Source organism: Myxocyprinus asiaticus, chromosome 28, assembly GCF_019703515.2.
Source record: "Myxocyprinus asiaticus isolate MX2 ecotype Aquarium Trade chromosome 28, UBuf_Myxa_2, whole genome shotgun sequence".
Lineage (NCBI taxonomy): Eukaryota > Metazoa > Chordata > Actinopteri > Cypriniformes > Catostomidae > Myxocyprinus > Myxocyprinus asiaticus.
This window is the reverse complement of record NC_059371.1, coordinates 23,081,273-23,100,403: the sequence shown is the minus strand read 5'-3', so window position 1 is coordinate 23,100,403 and position 19,131 is coordinate 23,081,273. Positions and strand designations below refer to the sequence as shown.

General features: G+C 39.0%; 1 protein-coding gene across 3 annotated transcripts; it reads left to right on the top strand.

The window, feature by feature from the left end:
- Nucleotides 1-266: 266 nt before the first annotated feature.
- Nucleotides 267-18,694, top strand: LOC127418993 (zinc finger and BTB domain-containing protein 17-like). Of its 3 annotated transcripts, none has more exons than XM_051659996.1 (15): nucleotides 267-537; nucleotides 7,842-8,087; nucleotides 11,278-11,439; nucleotides 12,045-12,392; nucleotides 12,483-12,572; nucleotides 12,651-12,874; nucleotides 12,972-13,114; nucleotides 13,395-13,695; nucleotides 13,788-13,875; nucleotides 15,643-15,759; nucleotides 15,843-15,963; nucleotides 16,048-16,178; nucleotides 16,752-17,018; nucleotides 17,226-17,315; nucleotides 18,118-18,694. In XM_051659996.1, the coding sequence occupies exons 2-15, from the start codon at nucleotides 7,856-7,858 to the stop codon at nucleotides 18,474-18,476; spliced, it is 2,673 nt and encodes an 890-aa protein (XP_051515956.1). In that variant the 5' UTR covers nucleotides 267-537; nucleotides 7,842-7,855; the 3' UTR covers nucleotides 18,477-18,694. The 3 variants fall into 3 exon arrangements, with proteins under 3 accessions (XP_051515956.1, XP_051515954.1, XP_051515953.1); XM_051659994.1 differs by having other exon boundaries at nucleotides 268-532; nucleotides 12,042-12,392; XM_051659993.1 differs by having other exon boundaries at nucleotides 269-537; nucleotides 12,042-12,392.
- The last annotated feature ends 437 nt before the right edge of the window (nucleotides 18,695-19,131 follow it).

The following is a 19,131-nucleotide window of genomic DNA, read 5'->3' as shown; positions in this document are numbered from 1 at the left end:
CATATTTAACTGAAACACATTTAAATGTCAACCCAATCGGAAGGATTATTCAGGAAATAGGCCTGCCCATTTTTGCCCACAGCTAGCTTTTTAGTTCACTGATGGAACAGTTGAAATATTCACTAAATGCCCTGCCACAATCTGTTGTGCTTACCCCTTTATTCTATTTCTAGAGTGGCATATATCACTTTGCATTATCAGATCATAAAGTAACACGATGCAGTGTTTAAAATGCAAAAATTACCCAAATTCAAACTAATTACGTGCTGTTTTATGCACATTTCTTCACTCTGGTTCCATGATGAGAACACACTGTTTTTAGTAACAGCTCAAGCTCGCCCTCATGTGGTCAAAACAATAACGGTACGCGTTCGCGCATGCGTAGATGTGCTAAGCCGTCAGCCATTCGCTCGGACACAATCAATCGATCAGTGAGCGGAAGATGGCGGAGCATCGAGATCGATCACCGAAACACTCGATTGGACGGAAAAGGTGAAGTCTGGGAAAGCTATTCGTCCTCCTGATAAGGAAAGTAAGGTAAAACATGACACAATCTTCTAATAGCTTTTAAGACTACCCTCCAGAGTAGCGTTTAACCGAAAGCGGGGGCAAAAACAAACAAAGAAATAGCAGGATTTCAACCCTTCTGTGTCAACGCCATCTTGCTCCAGGAAGGTTAGGCACGCTGAATTAATCCCGGAGTAGAGAGAGAGAGAGAGAGAGAGAGGACTCATAATCAATCCGCAACATCGTCAAACACATTCTTGTTCGGGAATGGCGCAGTTGCACACCATATGTTCTAGACATATTTACTGTCAGCCAGACAATGTGACATCATTGCGCAACTTGTCTTGGGCATTTGACGATAGATTGAATTTGACTGCAGGACTCATAGTCTCTAGCGAGCTAGAGATAAACAGACCAGGGTCACATAGAAACACACACTTCAGTGTTACATGTTGATATTTGTTGATGTACATAAGTCTCTTCGGTGATTAATGTCTGGCGGTAAACACGTATTGAATCATAACGAGACCGATGCGCCATAAAGGGATACATGTGCATGGTAGATTAGATAACTCTGTTCAAAGGAATAACAAGTTTATTAAAAGAGACTAAATTGCAACCCCACCGACTTTGAACATCTTTATGACTTGTCACTGAAGATCTTTTGGTGCTAATTTTGGATATATCGCTCTTGGTTTTTGAACATATCTCTGGTGTATGTGATATTGAACACTTGTGTTTATTAGTTGACAATCACAGTGACAACAGAACTGATCTATAAAATAGAACTGTTACACCCCTTATGTTTAAAATAATAACTAAAAGGGATAGTTGACCCAATTATTTTTAATTTTCTCATCATTTCCTCACCCTCATGCCATCCCAGATGTGTATGACTTTCTTTCTTCTGCAGAACACAAATGAAGATTTTTAGAAGAATATTTCAGCTCTGTAGGTCCGTTCAATGCAAGTGAATGGTGGCCAGAACTTTGAAACTCCAAAATGCACATAAAGGCAGCATACAAGTAACCTATACGACTCAAGTGGTTAAATTTTTGTTTTCAGAAGTTATATGATAGGTGTGGGTGAGAAACAGATCAATATTTAAGTCCTTTTTTTTTTTGTTACTATAAATCTCCTCTTTCACTTTCACATCTTTAAGTCACGTATGGGGCCTTTTTAGTTTCACGTTCACATCTGAACGTGAAAGTGGAAAGTTATAGTAAAAAAGACAAGGACTTAAATACTGATCTGTCTCATCCACAGAGCTGAGATATTTTTTTCTAAATAATCTTAATTTCTCTTCAGCAGAAGAAAGTAAGGTATACACCTCTGGGATGGCATGAAGTTGAGTAAATGAGAGAATTTTTGTTTTTAGATGACCTATCCTGTTAACTAACATTCCAACATTCTTACTATAATAATGTTATATATATATATACACACACACACAGTGGCAAGAAAAAGTATGTGAACCCTTTGGAAATAGTTTGTTTTCTGCATTAATTGGTCATAAAATGTGATCTCATTTTTATCAAAGTCATAAGTATAGACAAACACAATGTGCTTAAGCTAACAACACACAAACAATTATAATCTTTACTGTCTTTATTGAACACATCCCATTAAACATTCACAGTGCTGTGGAAAATGTAAGTGAACCCTTGGATATAATAAGTGATCTATCCTCCTTTGGAAGCAATAACCTCAACCAAGCGTTTCTGGTAGCTGCGGATTAGACCTGCACAACATTCAGAAGGAATTTTGGACCATTCTTCCTTACAGAACTGCTTCAGCTCAGCCATAATCTTAGGATGTCTGGTGTGAATGGCTCTTTTGAGGTCCTTTCACAGCATCTGTATTGGGTTAAGGTCTGGGCTCTGACTGGTCCACTCCAAAAGGTGGATTTTCTTTTTTTTTTTTTTAAGCCATTCTGTAGTGGATTTACTTTGATGTTAAGGGTCATTGTGCTGCTTCATCACCCAACTTCTACTGAGCTTCAGCTGGTGCACAGAAACCCTGACATTATCCTGTAGGAATTCATTTTTCCCTCAATGATGGCAAGCAGTCCAGGCCCCGGAGCAGCAAAGCAGCCCCAAATCATGATGCTCCCTCCACCGTACTTCACCGTTGGGATGATGTTTTCATGTTGGTGTGCAGTGCCCTTTTTACACCATACATAGTGCTGCGTGTTCTTCAACCATAGTTTCATCAGTCCACAAAACATTTTCCCAGTTGTGTTGTGGAGTGTCAGGGTCATCTTTGGCAAACTTCAGGCGCACAGCAATGTCTTTGTTGGAAAACAGTGGCTTCCTTTGTGGTGTCCTGCCAAGGACACCATGCCTGTTTAATGTTTTCCATATAGTATACTCATGAACCAGTTCCAATGATTCCTTCAGGTCTTTAGCTGCCTTTCTAGGCTTCTTTTTACCTCATTGAGCATTCTGTGGTGTGCCCTTAAGTCATCTTGGCTTGACGGCCACTTCTAGGGAGAGTAGCCACAGTACTAAATTGTCTCCATTTATAGACAAATATTCATCTGTCCACAGTTAGATAAGCTAAACTCTTCGAGATAACTTTGTAACCCTTTCCAGCTTTATACAAAGCAACAATTCTTGATCGTAAGTCTTCTGAGATCTCCTTTTTGCAAAGCATTGTCCACATCAGCAGATGCTTCTTGTGAATAGCATACTTCAACTTTTTGAGTGCTTTTTATAAGTCAAAGAAGCTCTAACCGACACCTCCAGTCTCTTTTCATTAATTGGATGGCAGGTTTGCCAACTCCTGACTCTAATTAGGTTTTGTTGACGTCATTAGCCTAGGGGTTCACATACTTTTTCCAACCTACACTGTGAATGTTTGAATGATGTATTCAATATGTACAAGAACAATACAATAATTTGTGTTATTAGTTAAAACAGATTGTGTTTGTTCATTATTGTAACTTTCTGATTTTAAACCAGATTTTAAGACAAATTCATACATAAATACAGGTAATTTCAAAGGGTTTTTCTTGCCTATGTGTATATATATATATATATATATATATATACACACACTACTGGTCAAAAGTTTTGAAACACTTGACTGAAATGTTTCTCATGATCTTAAAAAACTTTTGATCTGAAGGCGTATGCTTAAATGTTTGAAATTAGTTTTGTAGACAAAAATATAATATAATTGTTATTATTATTATTTATTTTTTTATTTATTTTTAATTGATGACTTGGACCAAATAATAAAGAAAAGCAGCCAATAAGTGCCCAACATAGATGGGAACTCCTTCAATACTGTTTAAAAAGCATCCCAGGGTGATACCTCAAGAAGTTGGTTGAGAAAATGTCAAGAGTTCATGTCTGCAAATTCTAGGCAAAGGGTGACTACTTTGAAGATGCTAAAATATAACACAGTTTTGATTTATTTTGGATTTTGTTTAGTCACAACAGAATTCCCATAGTTCCATTTACGTTATTCCATAGATTTGATGACTTTACTCTTATTCTAAAATGTGAAAAAACATTATAATAAAGAATGAGTAAGTGTTTCAAAACTTTTGACCGGTAGTGTATATACACAGTTGATGTCAGAATTTTACACACACCTTAGCCAAACAAATTTAACTCTAAGCTAAGTTTTTCACAATTCCTGATATTTAATAATATAAAACTTTCCCTGTCTTAGGTCAGTTAGGATCACTGCTTTATTTTAAGAATGTGAAATGTCGATTGGGGCCTGGGTAGCTCAGCGAGTAAAGACGCTGACTACCACCCCTGGAGTCGCGAGTTCGAATCCAGGGCGTGCTGAGTAACTCCAGCCAGGTCTCCTATGCAACCAAATTGGCCCGGTTGCTAGGGAGTCTTAACAAGCCATGTGATAAGATGCGTGGATTGACGGTCTCAGATGCGGAGGCAACTGAGATTTGTCCTCCACCACCCGGATTGAGGTGAGTCACTATGCCACCACAAGGACTTTTTTTGAAAAACAAAAAAAAAAGAATGTGAAATGTCAGAATAATAGTAGAGAGAATTATTTATTTCAGCCTTTATTTATTTAATCACATTCCCAGTGGGTCAGAAGTTTACATACACTTTGTTAATGTTTGGTAGCATTGCCTTTAAATTGTTTAGCTTGGGTCAAACATTTTTTTGGGTATCCTTCCACAAACTTCTCACAATAAGTTGCTGGAATTTTGGCTCATTCCTCCAGACAGAACTGGTGTAACAGTCAGGTTTGTAGGCCTCCTTGCTTCAGTTCTGCCCACAAATTTTCTATCAGATTGAGGTCAGGGCTTTGTGATGGCCACTTCAATACCTTGACTTTGTTGTCCTTAAGTCATTTTGCCACAACTTTGGAGGTGTGCCTGGAGTCATTGTCCATTTGGAAGACCCATTTGCAACAGAGCTTTAACTTCCTGGCTGATGTCTTGAGATGTTGCTTCAATATATCCACATAATTTTCCTTCATCATGATACCATCTATTTTGTGAAGTGCACCAGTTCATCCTGCAGCAAAGCACCCCCACAACATGATGCTGCAACCTCCATGCTTCACCATCATCTGCGCATCATCCGCCACTTCTTAGAGTGCCATGTCTTTTTTAAAGGCCATTTTACACTGCTCTATCAAACAGTTGTTGGGTTTTGCCAGTGTGTTCACCCTGTTGCCATTTGTTGGAGGCTGTTTTCATTCTATCAGCATTTGTTGGGTCTCAGAATGTTTGAGCAGTCTGGTATGATTTTCCAACAAACACCAACAAACTCTGACTTCATCACGAACAGTTGTTATGACAATAAGGTAAAATGAACTTGAATGGGTGCAGGAGAAATGTAGTCAATCATGATAAATAACTTTTTTTATAGCAAACTTGTTAAAGAATTCTGTTACTTTCTAAATAAAAGAAAACAAAATTATATGTTAATGTTGGGTTCAGCAGTTTGTGTGGATGACACTCGTGAGAGAATATGTACAAATAACCTACATCAAGGAACAGAGGGAGATAGATTTAGGCTGAAGCACTCTTCTCACTCGCAAGAAAAACACAGATTCTTTATTTCTCAAACAGCATTAAATTCAACAGAAAATGCAAACAATGAATAAATGAAGATCTACAATAATTAAAATATTAACTTTTTCCACATTTTATGGACATAATCTCATGTGTAAAATATTTTTGCCGCTGGATTACTGTCCTCTGATGGATCTCCCAGAATGAGTAAGTTATAGCCTAAAGTTACACTGAATACACGCTAAACATATTTAATCAATCACGCATATATATACGTATATGAAGTGATATGATAGGTGTGAATGAGAAACAAATCAATATTTAAGTCCATTTTTACTAAAAATCTCTACGTTCACATCCACATTCTTCTTCTTTTGTTTTCTGGTGATTCGCATTCTTCATGCATATCGCCACCTACTGGTCGAGGCTGGTCAAAGGTGGAGATTTATAGTAAAAAAGGACTTAAATGTTGATCTGTCATACACATCTGGGATGGCATGAAGGTGAGTAAATGAAGAGAGAGTTTTCAATTTTGGGAGAACTATCCTTGTAATTACCAACATACAATAATGTGAACTCTACTAACCAGGCTTGGATGATGAAGGGACAGCCACTGACTGAAAAGCACAACAAGCATTGACAATTTCCTGCATCTGAAGGAAAGTAGCTACAGCAAGCACATCCTCCAAGTTCTGAGAGTTCAGAGTGAGCTTTGCTGTGTACATAAACTCAAGGACCTGCTCAAGACCTGTAAAACGTTAAATCCATTGAATGAAAATAATATATGATATACAGTATAATATATACACTATATTGCCAAAAGTATTCGCTCACCTGCCTTTAGACGCATATGAACTTAAGTGACATCCCATTCTTAATCCATAAGGTTTAATATGACATCGGCCCACCCTTTGCAGCTATAACAGCTTCAACTCTTCTGGGAAGGCTTTCCACAAGGTTTAGGAGTGTGTTTATGGGAATTTTTGACCATTCTTCCAGAAGTGCATTTGTGAGGTCAGACACTGATGTTGGACGAGAAGGCCTGGCTCACAGTCTTCGCTCAAATTCATCCCAAAGGTGCTCTATCGGGTTGAGGTCAGGACTCTGTGCAGGCCAGTCAAGTTCTTCCACACCAAACTCGCTCATCCATGTCTTTATGGACCTTGCTTTGTGCACTGGTGTGCAGTCATGTTGGAACAGGAAGGGGCCATCCCCAAACTGTTCCCACAAAGTTGGGAGCATGGAATTGTCCAAAATCTCTTGGTATGCTGAAGCATTCAGAGTTCCTTTCACTGGAACTAAGGGGCCAAGCCCAGCTCCTCAAAAACAACCCCACACCATAATCCCCCCTCCACCAAACTTCACAGTTGGCACAATGCAGTCAGACAAGTACCGTTCTCCTGGCAACCGCCAAACCCAGACTCGTCCATCAGATTGCCAGATGGAGAAGCGTGATTCGTCACTCCAGAGAACGCGTCTCCACTGCTCTAGAGTCCAGTGGCGGCGTGCTTTACACCACTGCATCCGACGCATTGCATTGCACTTGGTGATGTATGGCTTGGATGCAGCTGCTCGGCCATGGAAACCCATTCCATGAAGCTCTCTACACACTGTTCTTGAGCTAATCTGAAGGCCACATGAACTTTGGAGGTCTGTAGCGATTGACTCTGCAGAAAGTTGGCGACCTGCGCCTCAGCATCCGCTGACCCCGCTCTGTCATTTTACGTGGCCTACCACTTCGTGGCTGAGTTGCTGTCATTCCCAATCGCTTCCACTTTGTTATAATACCACTGACAGTTGACTGTGGAATATTTAGTAGCGAGGAAATTTCACGACTGGACTTGTTGCACAGGTGGCATCCTATCACAGTACCACGCTGGAATTCACTGAGCTCCTGAGAGCGGCCCATTCTTTCACAAATGTTTGTAGAAGCAGTCTGCATGCCTAGGTGCTTCATTTTATACACCTGTGACCATGGAAGTGATTGGAACACCTGAATTCAATTATTTGGATGGGTGAGCGAATACTTTTGGCAATATAGTGTATATATATATATATATATATATATATATATATATATATATATATATATATATATATATATATATATATGTCTATCTATCTATCTATATTTTTGTACTTTAAGGCCAGGCTTTGTCAAGCCAACATCAAAATTGACTAAATATCTAGCTATTCAGTATAACTTCGCTAAAATTAATTATTTTGAAAAGCACAACAGGGACAAAATTTGTTTGTGAGCTTCATGTGTAAAAGCAACATGTAGAAATGAAATAAATTCTTTGTCCTTTTCTTTTTTATCACACATCAGGGTACTCCCACCTAATGAACCTTCAATCCACTCCATCAGCCATGGACTTTCCCTGGCATAGTGCGAAAGTCCTTGGGCAACTAAATGAACAACGTCAGTTGGGTGTTCTTTGTGACTGCACGTTTGTGGTAGATGGAATAGACTTCAAGGCCCATAAGGCAGTTCTGGCAGCATGTAGTGCATACTTTCGCACTCTCTTTTTGGACCAGAATGATGTTGTTCATCTTGATATCAGCAATGCCGCAGGTAGGCTTACTTTTTTATGGAGAGCTTTACACAATCTTATATATTATGTTTATTGTTTTGACTAAATATTATTGTTTTTTTCTTCAATTATATATATATATATATATATATATATATATATATATATATATATATACATACACACACACACACACACACACACACACACACACACTGGCGGCCAAAAGTTTGGAATAATGTACAGATTTTGCTCTTATGGAAAGAAATTGGTACTTTTATTCACCAAAGTGGCATTCAACTGATCACAATGTATATGTATAGTCAGGACATTAATAACGTGAAAAATTACTATTTGAAAAAAATTTCAGAACTTCTTAAACTACTTCAAAGAGTTCTCATCAAAAAATCCTCCAAGTGCAGCAATGACAGCTTTGCAGATCCTTGGCATTCTAGCTGTCAGTTTGTCCAGATACTCAGGTGACATTTCACACCACGCTTCCTGTAGCACTTGCCATAGATGTGGCTGTCTTGCGGGCACTTCTCACGCACCTTACCGTCTAGCTGATCCCACAAAAGTTCAATGGGGTTAAGATCCATAACACTCTTTTCCAATTATCTGTTGTCCAATGTCTGTGTTTCTTTGCCCACTCTAACCTTTCCTTTTTGTTTTTCTGTTTCAAAAGTGACTTTTTCTTTGCAAGTTTTCCCATAAGGCCTGCACCCCTGAGTCTTCTCTTTACTGTTGTACATGGAAGTGGTGTTGAGCGGGTAGAATTCAATGAAGCTGTCAGCTGAGGACATGTGAGGCGTCTATTTCTCAAACTAGAGACTCTGATGTACTTATCCTCTTGTTTAGTTGTACATCTGGCCTTCCACATCTCTTTCTGTCCTTGTTAGAGCCAGTTGTCCTTTGTCTTTGAAGACTGTAGTGTACACTTTTGTATGAAATCTTCAGTTTTCTTTTTTTTTTTTTTTTTTTGGCAATTTCAAGCATTGTATAGCCTTCATTTCTCAACAATGATTGACTGACGAGTTTCTAGAGAAAGCTGTTTCTTTTTTGTCATTTTTTTCCTAATATTGACCTTAAGACATGCCAGTCTATTGCATGGTGTGGCAACTCAAAAACAAACACAAAGACAATTTTAAGGTTCATTTAACAAACCAAATAGCTTTCAACTGTGTTTGATATAATGGCAAGTGATTTTCTAGTACCAAATTAGCAATTTAGCATGATTACTCAAGGATAAGTTGTTGGAGTGATGGCTGCTGGAAATGGGGCCTGTCTAGATATGATCAAAAATGACTTTTTTCAAATAGTGGTAGTGCTGTTTTTTTTACATCAGTAATGTCCTGACTATACTTTGTGATCAGCTGAATGCCACTTTGGTGAATTAAAGTACCAATTTCCTTCCGAAACAGCAAAATCTGTTCATTATTCCAAACATTTGGCTGTCAGTGTGTGTGTGTGTGTGTGTGTGTGTGTGTGTGTGTGTGTGTGTGTAGTGTGTATATATATATATATATATATATATATATATTATACAGTTGTGCTCAAAAGTTTGCATACCCTGGCAGAAATTGTGAAGTTTTGGCATTGATTTTGAAAATATGACTGATCATGCAAAAAAATCTGTCTTTTATTTAAGGATAGTGATCATATGAAGCCATTTATCATCACATAGTTGTTTGGCTCCTTTTTAAATAATAATGATAACAGAAATCACCCAAATGGCCCTGATCAAAACTTTACATACCCTTGAATGTTTGGCCATGTTACAGACACACAAGGTGACACACACACACACGTTTAAATGGCAATTAAAGGTTAATTTCCCACACCTGTGGCTTTTTAAATTGCAATTAGTGTCTGTGTATAAATAGTCAATGAGTTTGTTAGCTCTCACGTGGATGCACTGAGCAGGCTAGATACTGAGCCATGGGGAGCAGAAAAGAACTGTCAAAAGACCTGCGTAACAAGGTAATGGAACTTTATAAAGATGGAAAAGGATATAAAAAGATATTCAAAGCCTTGAAAATGCCAGTCAGTACTGTTCAATCACTTATTAAGAAGTGGAAAATTCGGGATCTCTTGATACCAAGCCAAGGTCAGGTAGACTAAGAAAGATTTCAGCCACAACTACCAGAAGAATTGTTCGGGATACAAAGAAAAACCCACAGGTAACCTCAGGAGAAAAACAGGCTGCTCTGGAAAAAGACAGTGTGGTTGTTTCAAGGAGCACAATACGACGATACTTGAACAAAAATGAGCTGCATGGTCGAGTTGCCAGAAAGAAGCCTTTACTGCGCCAGTGCCACAAAAAAGCCCGGTTACAATATGCCCGACAACACCTTGACATGCCTCACAGCTTCTGGCACACTGTAATTTGGAGTGACGAGACCAAAATAGAGCTTTATGGTCACAACCATAAGCGCTATGTTTGGAGAGGGGTCAACAAGGCCTATAGTGAAAAGAATACCATCCCCACTGTGAAGCATGGTGGTGGCTCACTGATGTTTTGGGGTGTGTGAGCTCTAAAGGCACGGGGAATCTTGTGAAAATTGATGGCAAGATGAATGCAGCATGTTATCAGAAAATACTGGCAGACAATTTGCATTCTTCTGCACGAAAGCTGCGCATGGGACGCTCTTGGACTTTCCAGCATGACAATGACCCTAAGCACAAGGCCAAGTTGACCCTCCAGTGGTTACAGCAGAAAAAGGTGAAGGTTTTGGAGTGGCCATCACAGTCTCCTGACCTTAATATCATTGAGCCACTCTGGGGAGATCTCAAACGTGCGGTTCATGCAACACGACCAAAGACTTTGCATGACCTGGAGGCATTTTGCCAAGACGAATGGGCAGCTATACCACCTGCAAGAATTTGGGGCCTCATAGACAACTATTACAAAAGACTGCACGCTGTCATTGATGCTAAAGGGGGCAATAAACAGTATTAAGAACTAAGGGTATGCAGACTTTTGGACAGGGTCATTTCATTTTTTTCTTTGTTGCCATGTTTTGTTTTATGATTGTGCCATTCTGTTATAACCTACAGTTGAATATGAAACCCATAAGAAATAAAAGAAATGTGTTTTGCCTGCTCACTCAAGTTTTCTTTAAAAATGGTACATATATTACCAATTCTCCAAGGGTATGCAAACTTTTGAGCACAACTGTGTGTGTGTGTATAATTCTTTTTTTTTTTTTCAATGGATTTAATGTTTTACAGGTCTTGAGCAGGTCCTTGAGTTTATGTACACAGCAAAGCTCACTCTGAACTCTCAGAACTTGGAGGATGTGCTTGCTGTAGCTACTTTCCTTCAGATGCAGGAAATTGTCAATGCTTGTTGTGCTTTTCAGTCAGTGGCTGTCCCTTCATCATCCAAGCCTGGTTAGTAGAGTTCACATTATTGTATGTTGGTAATTAAAGGGATAGTTCATCCAAAATTGAAAATTCTCTCTTTTTTTATTCACCTTCATGCCATCCCAGATATTTATGACAAATCAACATTTAAGTCCTTTTTTACTATAAATCTCCACCTTTGACCAGCCTCGACCGGTAGGTGGCGATATGCATGAAGAATGCGAATCACCAGAAAACAAAAGAAGAAAAACGTGGATGTGAACGTGGGGATTTTTTTAGTAAAAATGGACTTAAATATTGATCTGTTTCTCATCCACACCTATCATATTACTTCAGAAGATATGGATTTAACCTCTGGAGGCGTATGGATTACTTTTATGCTGCCGTTATGTGCTTTTTGGAGCTTCAAAATTTTGGCCACCATTCACTTGTGCTGTATGGACCTACAGAGCTGAGATATTCTTCAAAAAAAATTTGTTTGTGGTCTGCAGAAGAAAGTCATACACATCTGTATCGGCATGAGGGGGAGTAAATAATGAGAGAATCTTTGGGTGAACCATTCCTTTACAAAAGGTACTGTAACATGTTTTTCATGGCTGCTCTTCCTCATGTGTGTTCATGTAAAATAGTAGTAAAGGGGCCCATAGAGGAACAACCAAGATCTGTAAGGAAAACAGAGGATGCAACATCCCAGGAGGAGCAGGAGAGTCATGCCGTGGCTCAGGATGTAGCACCTGAAGTGAAAGAAGCTCCTTCACAGTCTGAAACAACAGATTCAGAAACACAGGAGGTTGCATGTAACACACCTGAGAAGCGAAGTTCAAAGACCCAGAGAGCTGTGAGCAAAGTTAGTGGGCAGTCCAAGCTCAGCCACCACACCAGACAAAAGAAAGCTGCCAAGACAGAAACGGAGGAAGAAAATGCCACAAAAGAGATTCCACAATATCAAGACGACCCTTCTGATGAAGACTACACTCCCAGTCAGTATCCCTTCTCTGCCCTGAGTGCTTTTGCTTATTTTAGCCATCTCACAATAAAGTTTTTGTGTGACACTATACCTGCTCTTACAGGACACTCCCAGAGGGTAAAAGCTAAATGGTCTTATCTTAGCACAAGGAGAAGCAAGTCGAAATATGCAACTGTTCACCTATCCACACAAGGTAAACATTTGTCCTATATAAGAATGGTTATTTAGGTCTTAGTATTTTTCTTTAACTGTTAGAAACTTTGTTAAACAGTTGATGATAGTGAGGAAAGTGTGCCAAAAGCTGAGATCGTGGAGACCATTGAAGAGGAAGATGATGGAGAGGATCAAGGAGAAGGAGAGGAGGAATTGGAGGAGGAAGGAGAAGAGATGGAGACAGAAGATGGAGAAACGACAGGTTCGGAGGGAAAGAGCCTGAAGCCTGGAGCTGAGCGCAGTGAATCCAAAGCTTATAGCTCTGTCACTCACAAATGTGGGGTAAGAGTGTGTTCGTTTGGTAACTCTAAGACAGTAGTGTTTAAATCTCCCCTTTGGTCCTATGAGGATATAGCTATGTAGCTAATGTTTCTTGCAGGACTGTGGGAAGAAGTTTACGCACGCAGGCAACTTTAAACGTCACATGCGCATTCACACTGGTGAGAAGCCATTTAGTTGCAGAGACTGCAACAAAGCCTTCTCTGATCCAGCCGCCTGCAAAGCACATGAAAAAACACACAGGTGAGTCCTTTATACAGATAGTGTGCTTCTCTATTGTGCAAATCTTACCCTCTTCTACTATCTAAATGAAGAAACACCATCTCATCTAACATCTACAGTGCAAGCAAGCAATGTGGCGCAACAAAGACACTCATGATAATGAACGAAGCAAGCAACGTTGATTACCTACAGTGTAGATAGATTCATTGATTACAATGGGAGCATTACAGTTCTGTTGTGTCACGTTAACCACATCTATGGAAGAAATTTCATTGTGTAATGCCCACTTCTGTCTCTCCAGTCCTCTGAAGCCATACTGCTGTTCAACATGTGGAAAGAGTTACCGGCAGATCAGTCTACTGAACCTGCACAGGAAGCGGCACACAGGCGAGGCCCAGTACAGTTGTGAGGACTGTGGGAAGCTCTTCACCACGTCTGGAAACCTGAAGCGGCATCAGCTGGTGCACAGCGGAGAGAAGCCCTACCCCTGTGAATACTGCGAACGGGCCTTTTCTGACCCTACTGCTAAGATGCGACATCTAGAGACCCACGACACAAACAAGGGTCACAAATGTCCACACTGTGACAAGAAGTTCAACCAGGTGAGGGATCAAGTTATACCACTACTGAGGACAAATCTGTCTTTTTCTGTTGAGCAGTGGACTTACAAATAGAGTTAATTGATCTCTTTCAGTTGGGCAACCTGAAAGCTCACCTGAAGATCCACATTGCAGATGGGCCTCTTAAATGTAAAGAGTGTGGAAAACAGTTCACCACCTCAGGTGAGTTTTAAACATTATACTGGATCCACCTTATTTTGCAACGCGGAAGTAAGCAAGTGGCTGCGTTTCCAGCCAGTCTGACAAAGTTCCGCTGTCATTGACCACATTGTAAATAACTAGAGGGATAATAAGACCAGAATTTAGTGATATGGGCTTATAAATGATCAGACAACCACAGGATGTAAAGCCGAAAAATATCCTAATGTCGGATACTTTTCTAACATCAGCATTTATAGTAAAAGAGTACATATAAGTATTTACTTTTTGCTGTGCATTGTTATTGAAGAGATGGTAATAAAATTTGCTTCACAGAGAGTGTGACAATGCAGTTTTTTAATGTCTCCATGTAAACCTCCATTCATATTTATCTGCAAAACCTCTGATGTTGCCTTTATTTATTAATTTCAAAGTGCGATCAGCACCTGATGTCTCATTCGTTCTGCCTGTGCAACAGAGTGTGATAAAACGACGGCAAAATGCGATAAACGGTCAAACTATTTGCGCTACAAACCAATGTGTTTATGAAAATAATGATTAATGATAATAATATGATGACAGATATTGCCAGCCTGCAATATAAAGCAACATAATATAGTATTTTTGTGTTACTAAAAGAGCTGGAGGTGGCTTATACCGGAAGATGTCCACATTCAAGGAGGATAATGGCGGCACCCTAGTCACACTGAAAAGTGAGGTGGATACACTATATTCAGTGGGATCCAAAGTCTGAGACCACACTGAAAATTTTGGATTCAAAATCTAATTTAAACCTGTAAATTAACAGAAAGGATTTAGAAAAAAAGATTTTAGAATTTTGAAAAAAATAAAATGTATTACGTAAAATAAATAAGAAATACTTAAGATTGTGCACTATTTTTAGGTCACTAATACTTATGCCATCCCAGATGTGTATGACTTTCATTTGCTGAACTCAAATGAAGATTTTTAGAAGAATTTCTCAGGTCCATACAATGCAAGTGAATAGGTGCCAAAATTTTGAAGCTCCAAAAATCACATATATCAGCATTAAAGTAATCCATATGACTCCAGTGGTTAAATCCATATCTTCAGAAGCGATTTGAGAGGTGTGGGTAAGAAACAGATCAATATTTAAGTAATGTTTTTACTATAAATTCTCCTCCCTGCTCAATCAATCTCCACTTTAACTTTCACTTTCACAGTCTTCTTCTTGTGTTTTTGGTTATTCACATTCTTCCTGCATATTGCCCCCTACTGGACAAGGAGAAGAATTTCTAGCAAAAAAGTACTTAAATATTGATCTGTTTCTCACCCACACCTATCATATCGCTTCTGAAGCAGGTATGAATTAAAACACTGGAGTTGTATGGGTTACTTTTATGATGCATTTATGTGCTTTTTGGAGCATCGCAATTTTGGCACCCATTCACTTGTATGGACCAACAGAGCTGAAATATTTTTCTAAAAATCAAAATTTGTGTTCTGCAGAAGAAAGAAAGTCATACACATCTGGGATGGCATGAGGGTGAGTGAATGATGAGAGAATTTTCATTTTTGGGTGAACTATCCCTTTAACAGAGTTATTATGGATGTATTTAAATGCAGGTACTTTAAATGTAAGTACAATGCAACAATATGTATGTACATAATAAGTACATTGTATCAAATGCTTAAGTACATGGTAGTTAAAGACATCTAATATAAAGTTTGCCCAAATTCCAAAAAAATTAAAAAATAAAATAAAATAAAAGTTGCATTAAATTATGTACCTCTATTTTTTGTCCACAGGAAACCTAAAGAGACACCTACGTGTGCACAGTGGTGAAAAACCCTTTGTCTGCATGCACTGCCAGAGAGCTTTTGCAGACCCCGGAGCCTTGCAGAGACATGTGCGCATCCACACAGGTAAGAATTGTTCCTTATGTCCTTGTGCATGAATCTTTTTAAAATTCAGAGTTTATTTGACCGTCCCTGTTTTTCTCTTTCAGGAGAAAGGCCTTGTCTGTGTCTGATTTGTGGAAAGGGCTTCACGCAGGCCAGTTCACTCATTGCTCATGTTCGTCAACATACTGGGGAGAAACCGTATGTGTGTGACCGCTGTGGCAAAAGGTAAGACAATGCATGAATGATTTGCTTAGATTCACAATGGTTCTATATGATAAGAGTAATTCTGATAATTGTCACACCTCAAAGGTTTGTGCAGTCCAGTCAGCTGGCCAATCACATCCGTCACCATGACAATATCCGACCACACAAGTGCCAAACCTGCAACAAAGCATTTGTCAATGTGGGAGATCTCTCCAAACATATCATTATTCATACAGGTACGAGAAGTAACACTATTGATATGTCCAGTATAGAGAGGTTATTTTAAAATATTCTACACTACAAAAATTCATTTTTATTATCAGTAATCAGTAATCAGTATTTTTGTCTTGTTTAAAAATATTTAAACATTATTAAAACAAGATTTTAATTGACAACATTTACTTGAGGAGCACAGTAGTGTAATCTAGGGCATATGCAAGCATATGCCACATGCCCACCTATCTTTCTAAGGATTTTGCATGTGCTCTTCTAAAATTAGGAAAGATACGTTATGTTGTTGTTGTTTTTTATCTTAATTGGAAAAAAGTTTTTTTCTCTTTTTCTGCTTAAAAGTTACTAAATTTAATTAGCTTTATGCTTAAAATTAGAAAATAAATTTTATTTAAGATGCTGTAGTCTCTGAAAATAAGTCTTACTATCCAACACAATTTTACTTCTCAAGTAAATCCATCTTCTTTTAAGGATGTTTTGATATATTTCCTGGAAAACATGAAAATAATACTGATTAAGATATAAACTTTTTGCAGCAAGGTTTTAAGCAGTGCCTTCTTGTGACTTCCTGTTCACAGGGGAGAAACCTTTTCTGTGTGATAAATGTGGTCGAGGATTCAACCGCGTGGACAACCTTCGTTCCCACGTGAAGACTGTGCACCAGGGGAACGCTGGAATGAAGAGACTAGTGGTTTCTGAGGAGGATGGGGAAGAGAAACTGCTGCCTGACACCCCAGGCTCAGAGCTCGACAGTAATGAAGTCAACATAGTCACTGTCACCACCGATGACATTGTGACTTTGGCCACAGAGGCTCTGGCTGCCAGTGCTGTAGCACAGCTGACTGGTGAGAGAATGACAGAGGTGTTTTAATAAAACTGACACAAGGAATCATGATTCGTGTACCATGTTCGAGTTATAACATGGTGTCTTGTATACTAAGGTGGTGCAAAAATAATACTAAGGGGAATATGCTAAGTTTACTAAATCTGAGCTTGACAGTAATGGCGATTGGATGGTCTCCTGACATTATTTGCTGTTCTTGATCCTATAGTGGTGCCGGTGACAACCGCCGTATCAGCAGATGAAACGGAGGCACTGAAAGCAGAGATCACAAAAGCAGTGGAAAAAGTGCAGGAGGCAGGTGAGGAAAGTATAGCTTTATTATTATGTTGCATTATTATTATGTATGCTATGCCATGTTATATTTAGGGCTGTCGATGTAACACCTTAATTAACTGTGATTAATTATGTAAAAAGTTTGTTAAAAAAATTCACCTGAACGTAAACCGTAATAAAAGTATGTTTTTCCTACTATCAGAGCAATCGAAGTACATGTAACTTTGTGTTTTATGAGCAGTGCCAACAGAGGGCTGTCAGAACATCTAAACAAACCTCAGAAGCAGCTCATGAGATCCAGGTCATGTTGACAGCTGGACCAAGCATAACAGAATGCAGTGGTCTCAAGACACATTTTTTTCTCCCAACTTCTTTTAAACATCGTTTATGACACTGAAAACAAGTGAGATGTTTCAAAAGCATCTGTCTGATGCATATGTGTATAGACCGACAATACAATTAAAAATAGCGCAGACGGAACGTAAAAACACGTCTTGTGACAACAGGAAAGAATGACGAACTATTTTATTTTTGGCAAATATTGATATGTGCAATTAATTCGATTAAATAATCAGCATGACATGTAAACATTTTAATCGATCGACAGCCCTAATTATATTACATTACATTATATTATCATAGCTTTTTTATTATTTGGATTGATACGTACATATATTTAGTTTGTACATCTCATTTCCTGGGGCATTTTGCTTTGTTGCATGGGTAATGCTTATCTTTGAAATTCAGGGATTTTATCTTACTGTATCATATTGTATCATTCTGTATTGTATCTGAATCAACACATCAATGCAACTCTGTACCTGCAGATCCGAACACCCATATCTTGTATGCATGTGACTCTTGTGGTGAGAAGTTCCTGGATGCCAGCTCCCTTGCCCAGCATGTGCGCATACACACTGCCCAGGCCCTGGTCATGTTTCAGGCAGACTCAGACTTCTACCAGCAGTATGCAGGAGACGGCACATGGCAAACCACTGAGCAGGTCATCCAGGGGGGAGAGCTATTGTTCCGCACCCGGGAAGAAGAGAGTGAGGAATGTGAAGAAGCACTAGCCCAGTCAGAATCTCAGACTGAGGGGGCAGAAGAGGAAACAAATACACAGACAGAGACAGAAGAAGGAAGGTGGAATCTGAAAGCCAAGGACAGTGAGGAGTTTCTGACCTAAATGAGCCCAGTGACAACTCAAAAGCATGGAGAGATCAATATGGAATTTAGACTATCACAAAGTTTATAACATGAATACAACATAAAACAACTCAATGTGATATTTCTCACAAGAGGGATGTTATTAAATACTAATTAACATGTAAGATGTACGCTCAACGGCCACTTTATTAGGTACACCTGTACATCTACTTATTCATGCGATTATCTAATCAGCAAATCGTGTGGCAGCGGTGTTATGTATAAAATCATGCAGATATGGATCAGGAGCTTCAGTTAATGTTCACAATAACCATCAGAATGGGGAAAAAATGTGACCTCTATAGTGTATAGAGAATGGTACGAAAAACAAAAATCATCCAGCGAATAGCAGGTCTGTGGGCAAAAATGGCTTGTTAATGACCAGAGAATGGCCAGACTGGTCCAAGCTGACAGGAAGGTGACAGTAACCCAAATAAACGCATGTTACAACAGTTCTATGCAGAAAAGCATTTCTGAACATACAACACATTGAACATTGAGGTGGATGGGCTTCAGCAGCAGAAGACCCCTCCAGGTACCAGTACTGTCAGCTAAGATCAGGAAGCTGAGGCTGCAGTGGGCATTATCTCACCAAAACTGGACAGTAGATGATTGGAAAAAAAAAAAAAAGATAA

Coding starts and splice junctions, on each gene's coding strand:
- LOC127418993 (XM_051659994.1), top strand. CDS start 7,856: ATGAACCTTCAATCCACTCCATCAGCCATGGACTTTCCCTGGCATAGT. Junction 8,088..11,277: donor TGATATCAGCAATGCCGCAG/GTAGGCTTACTT, acceptor AATGTTTTACAG/GTCTTGAGCAGGTCCTTGAG. Junction 11,440..12,041: donor CCCTTCATCATCCAAGCCTG/GTTAGTAGAGTT, acceptor CATGTAAAATAG/TAGTAAAGGGGCCCATAGAG.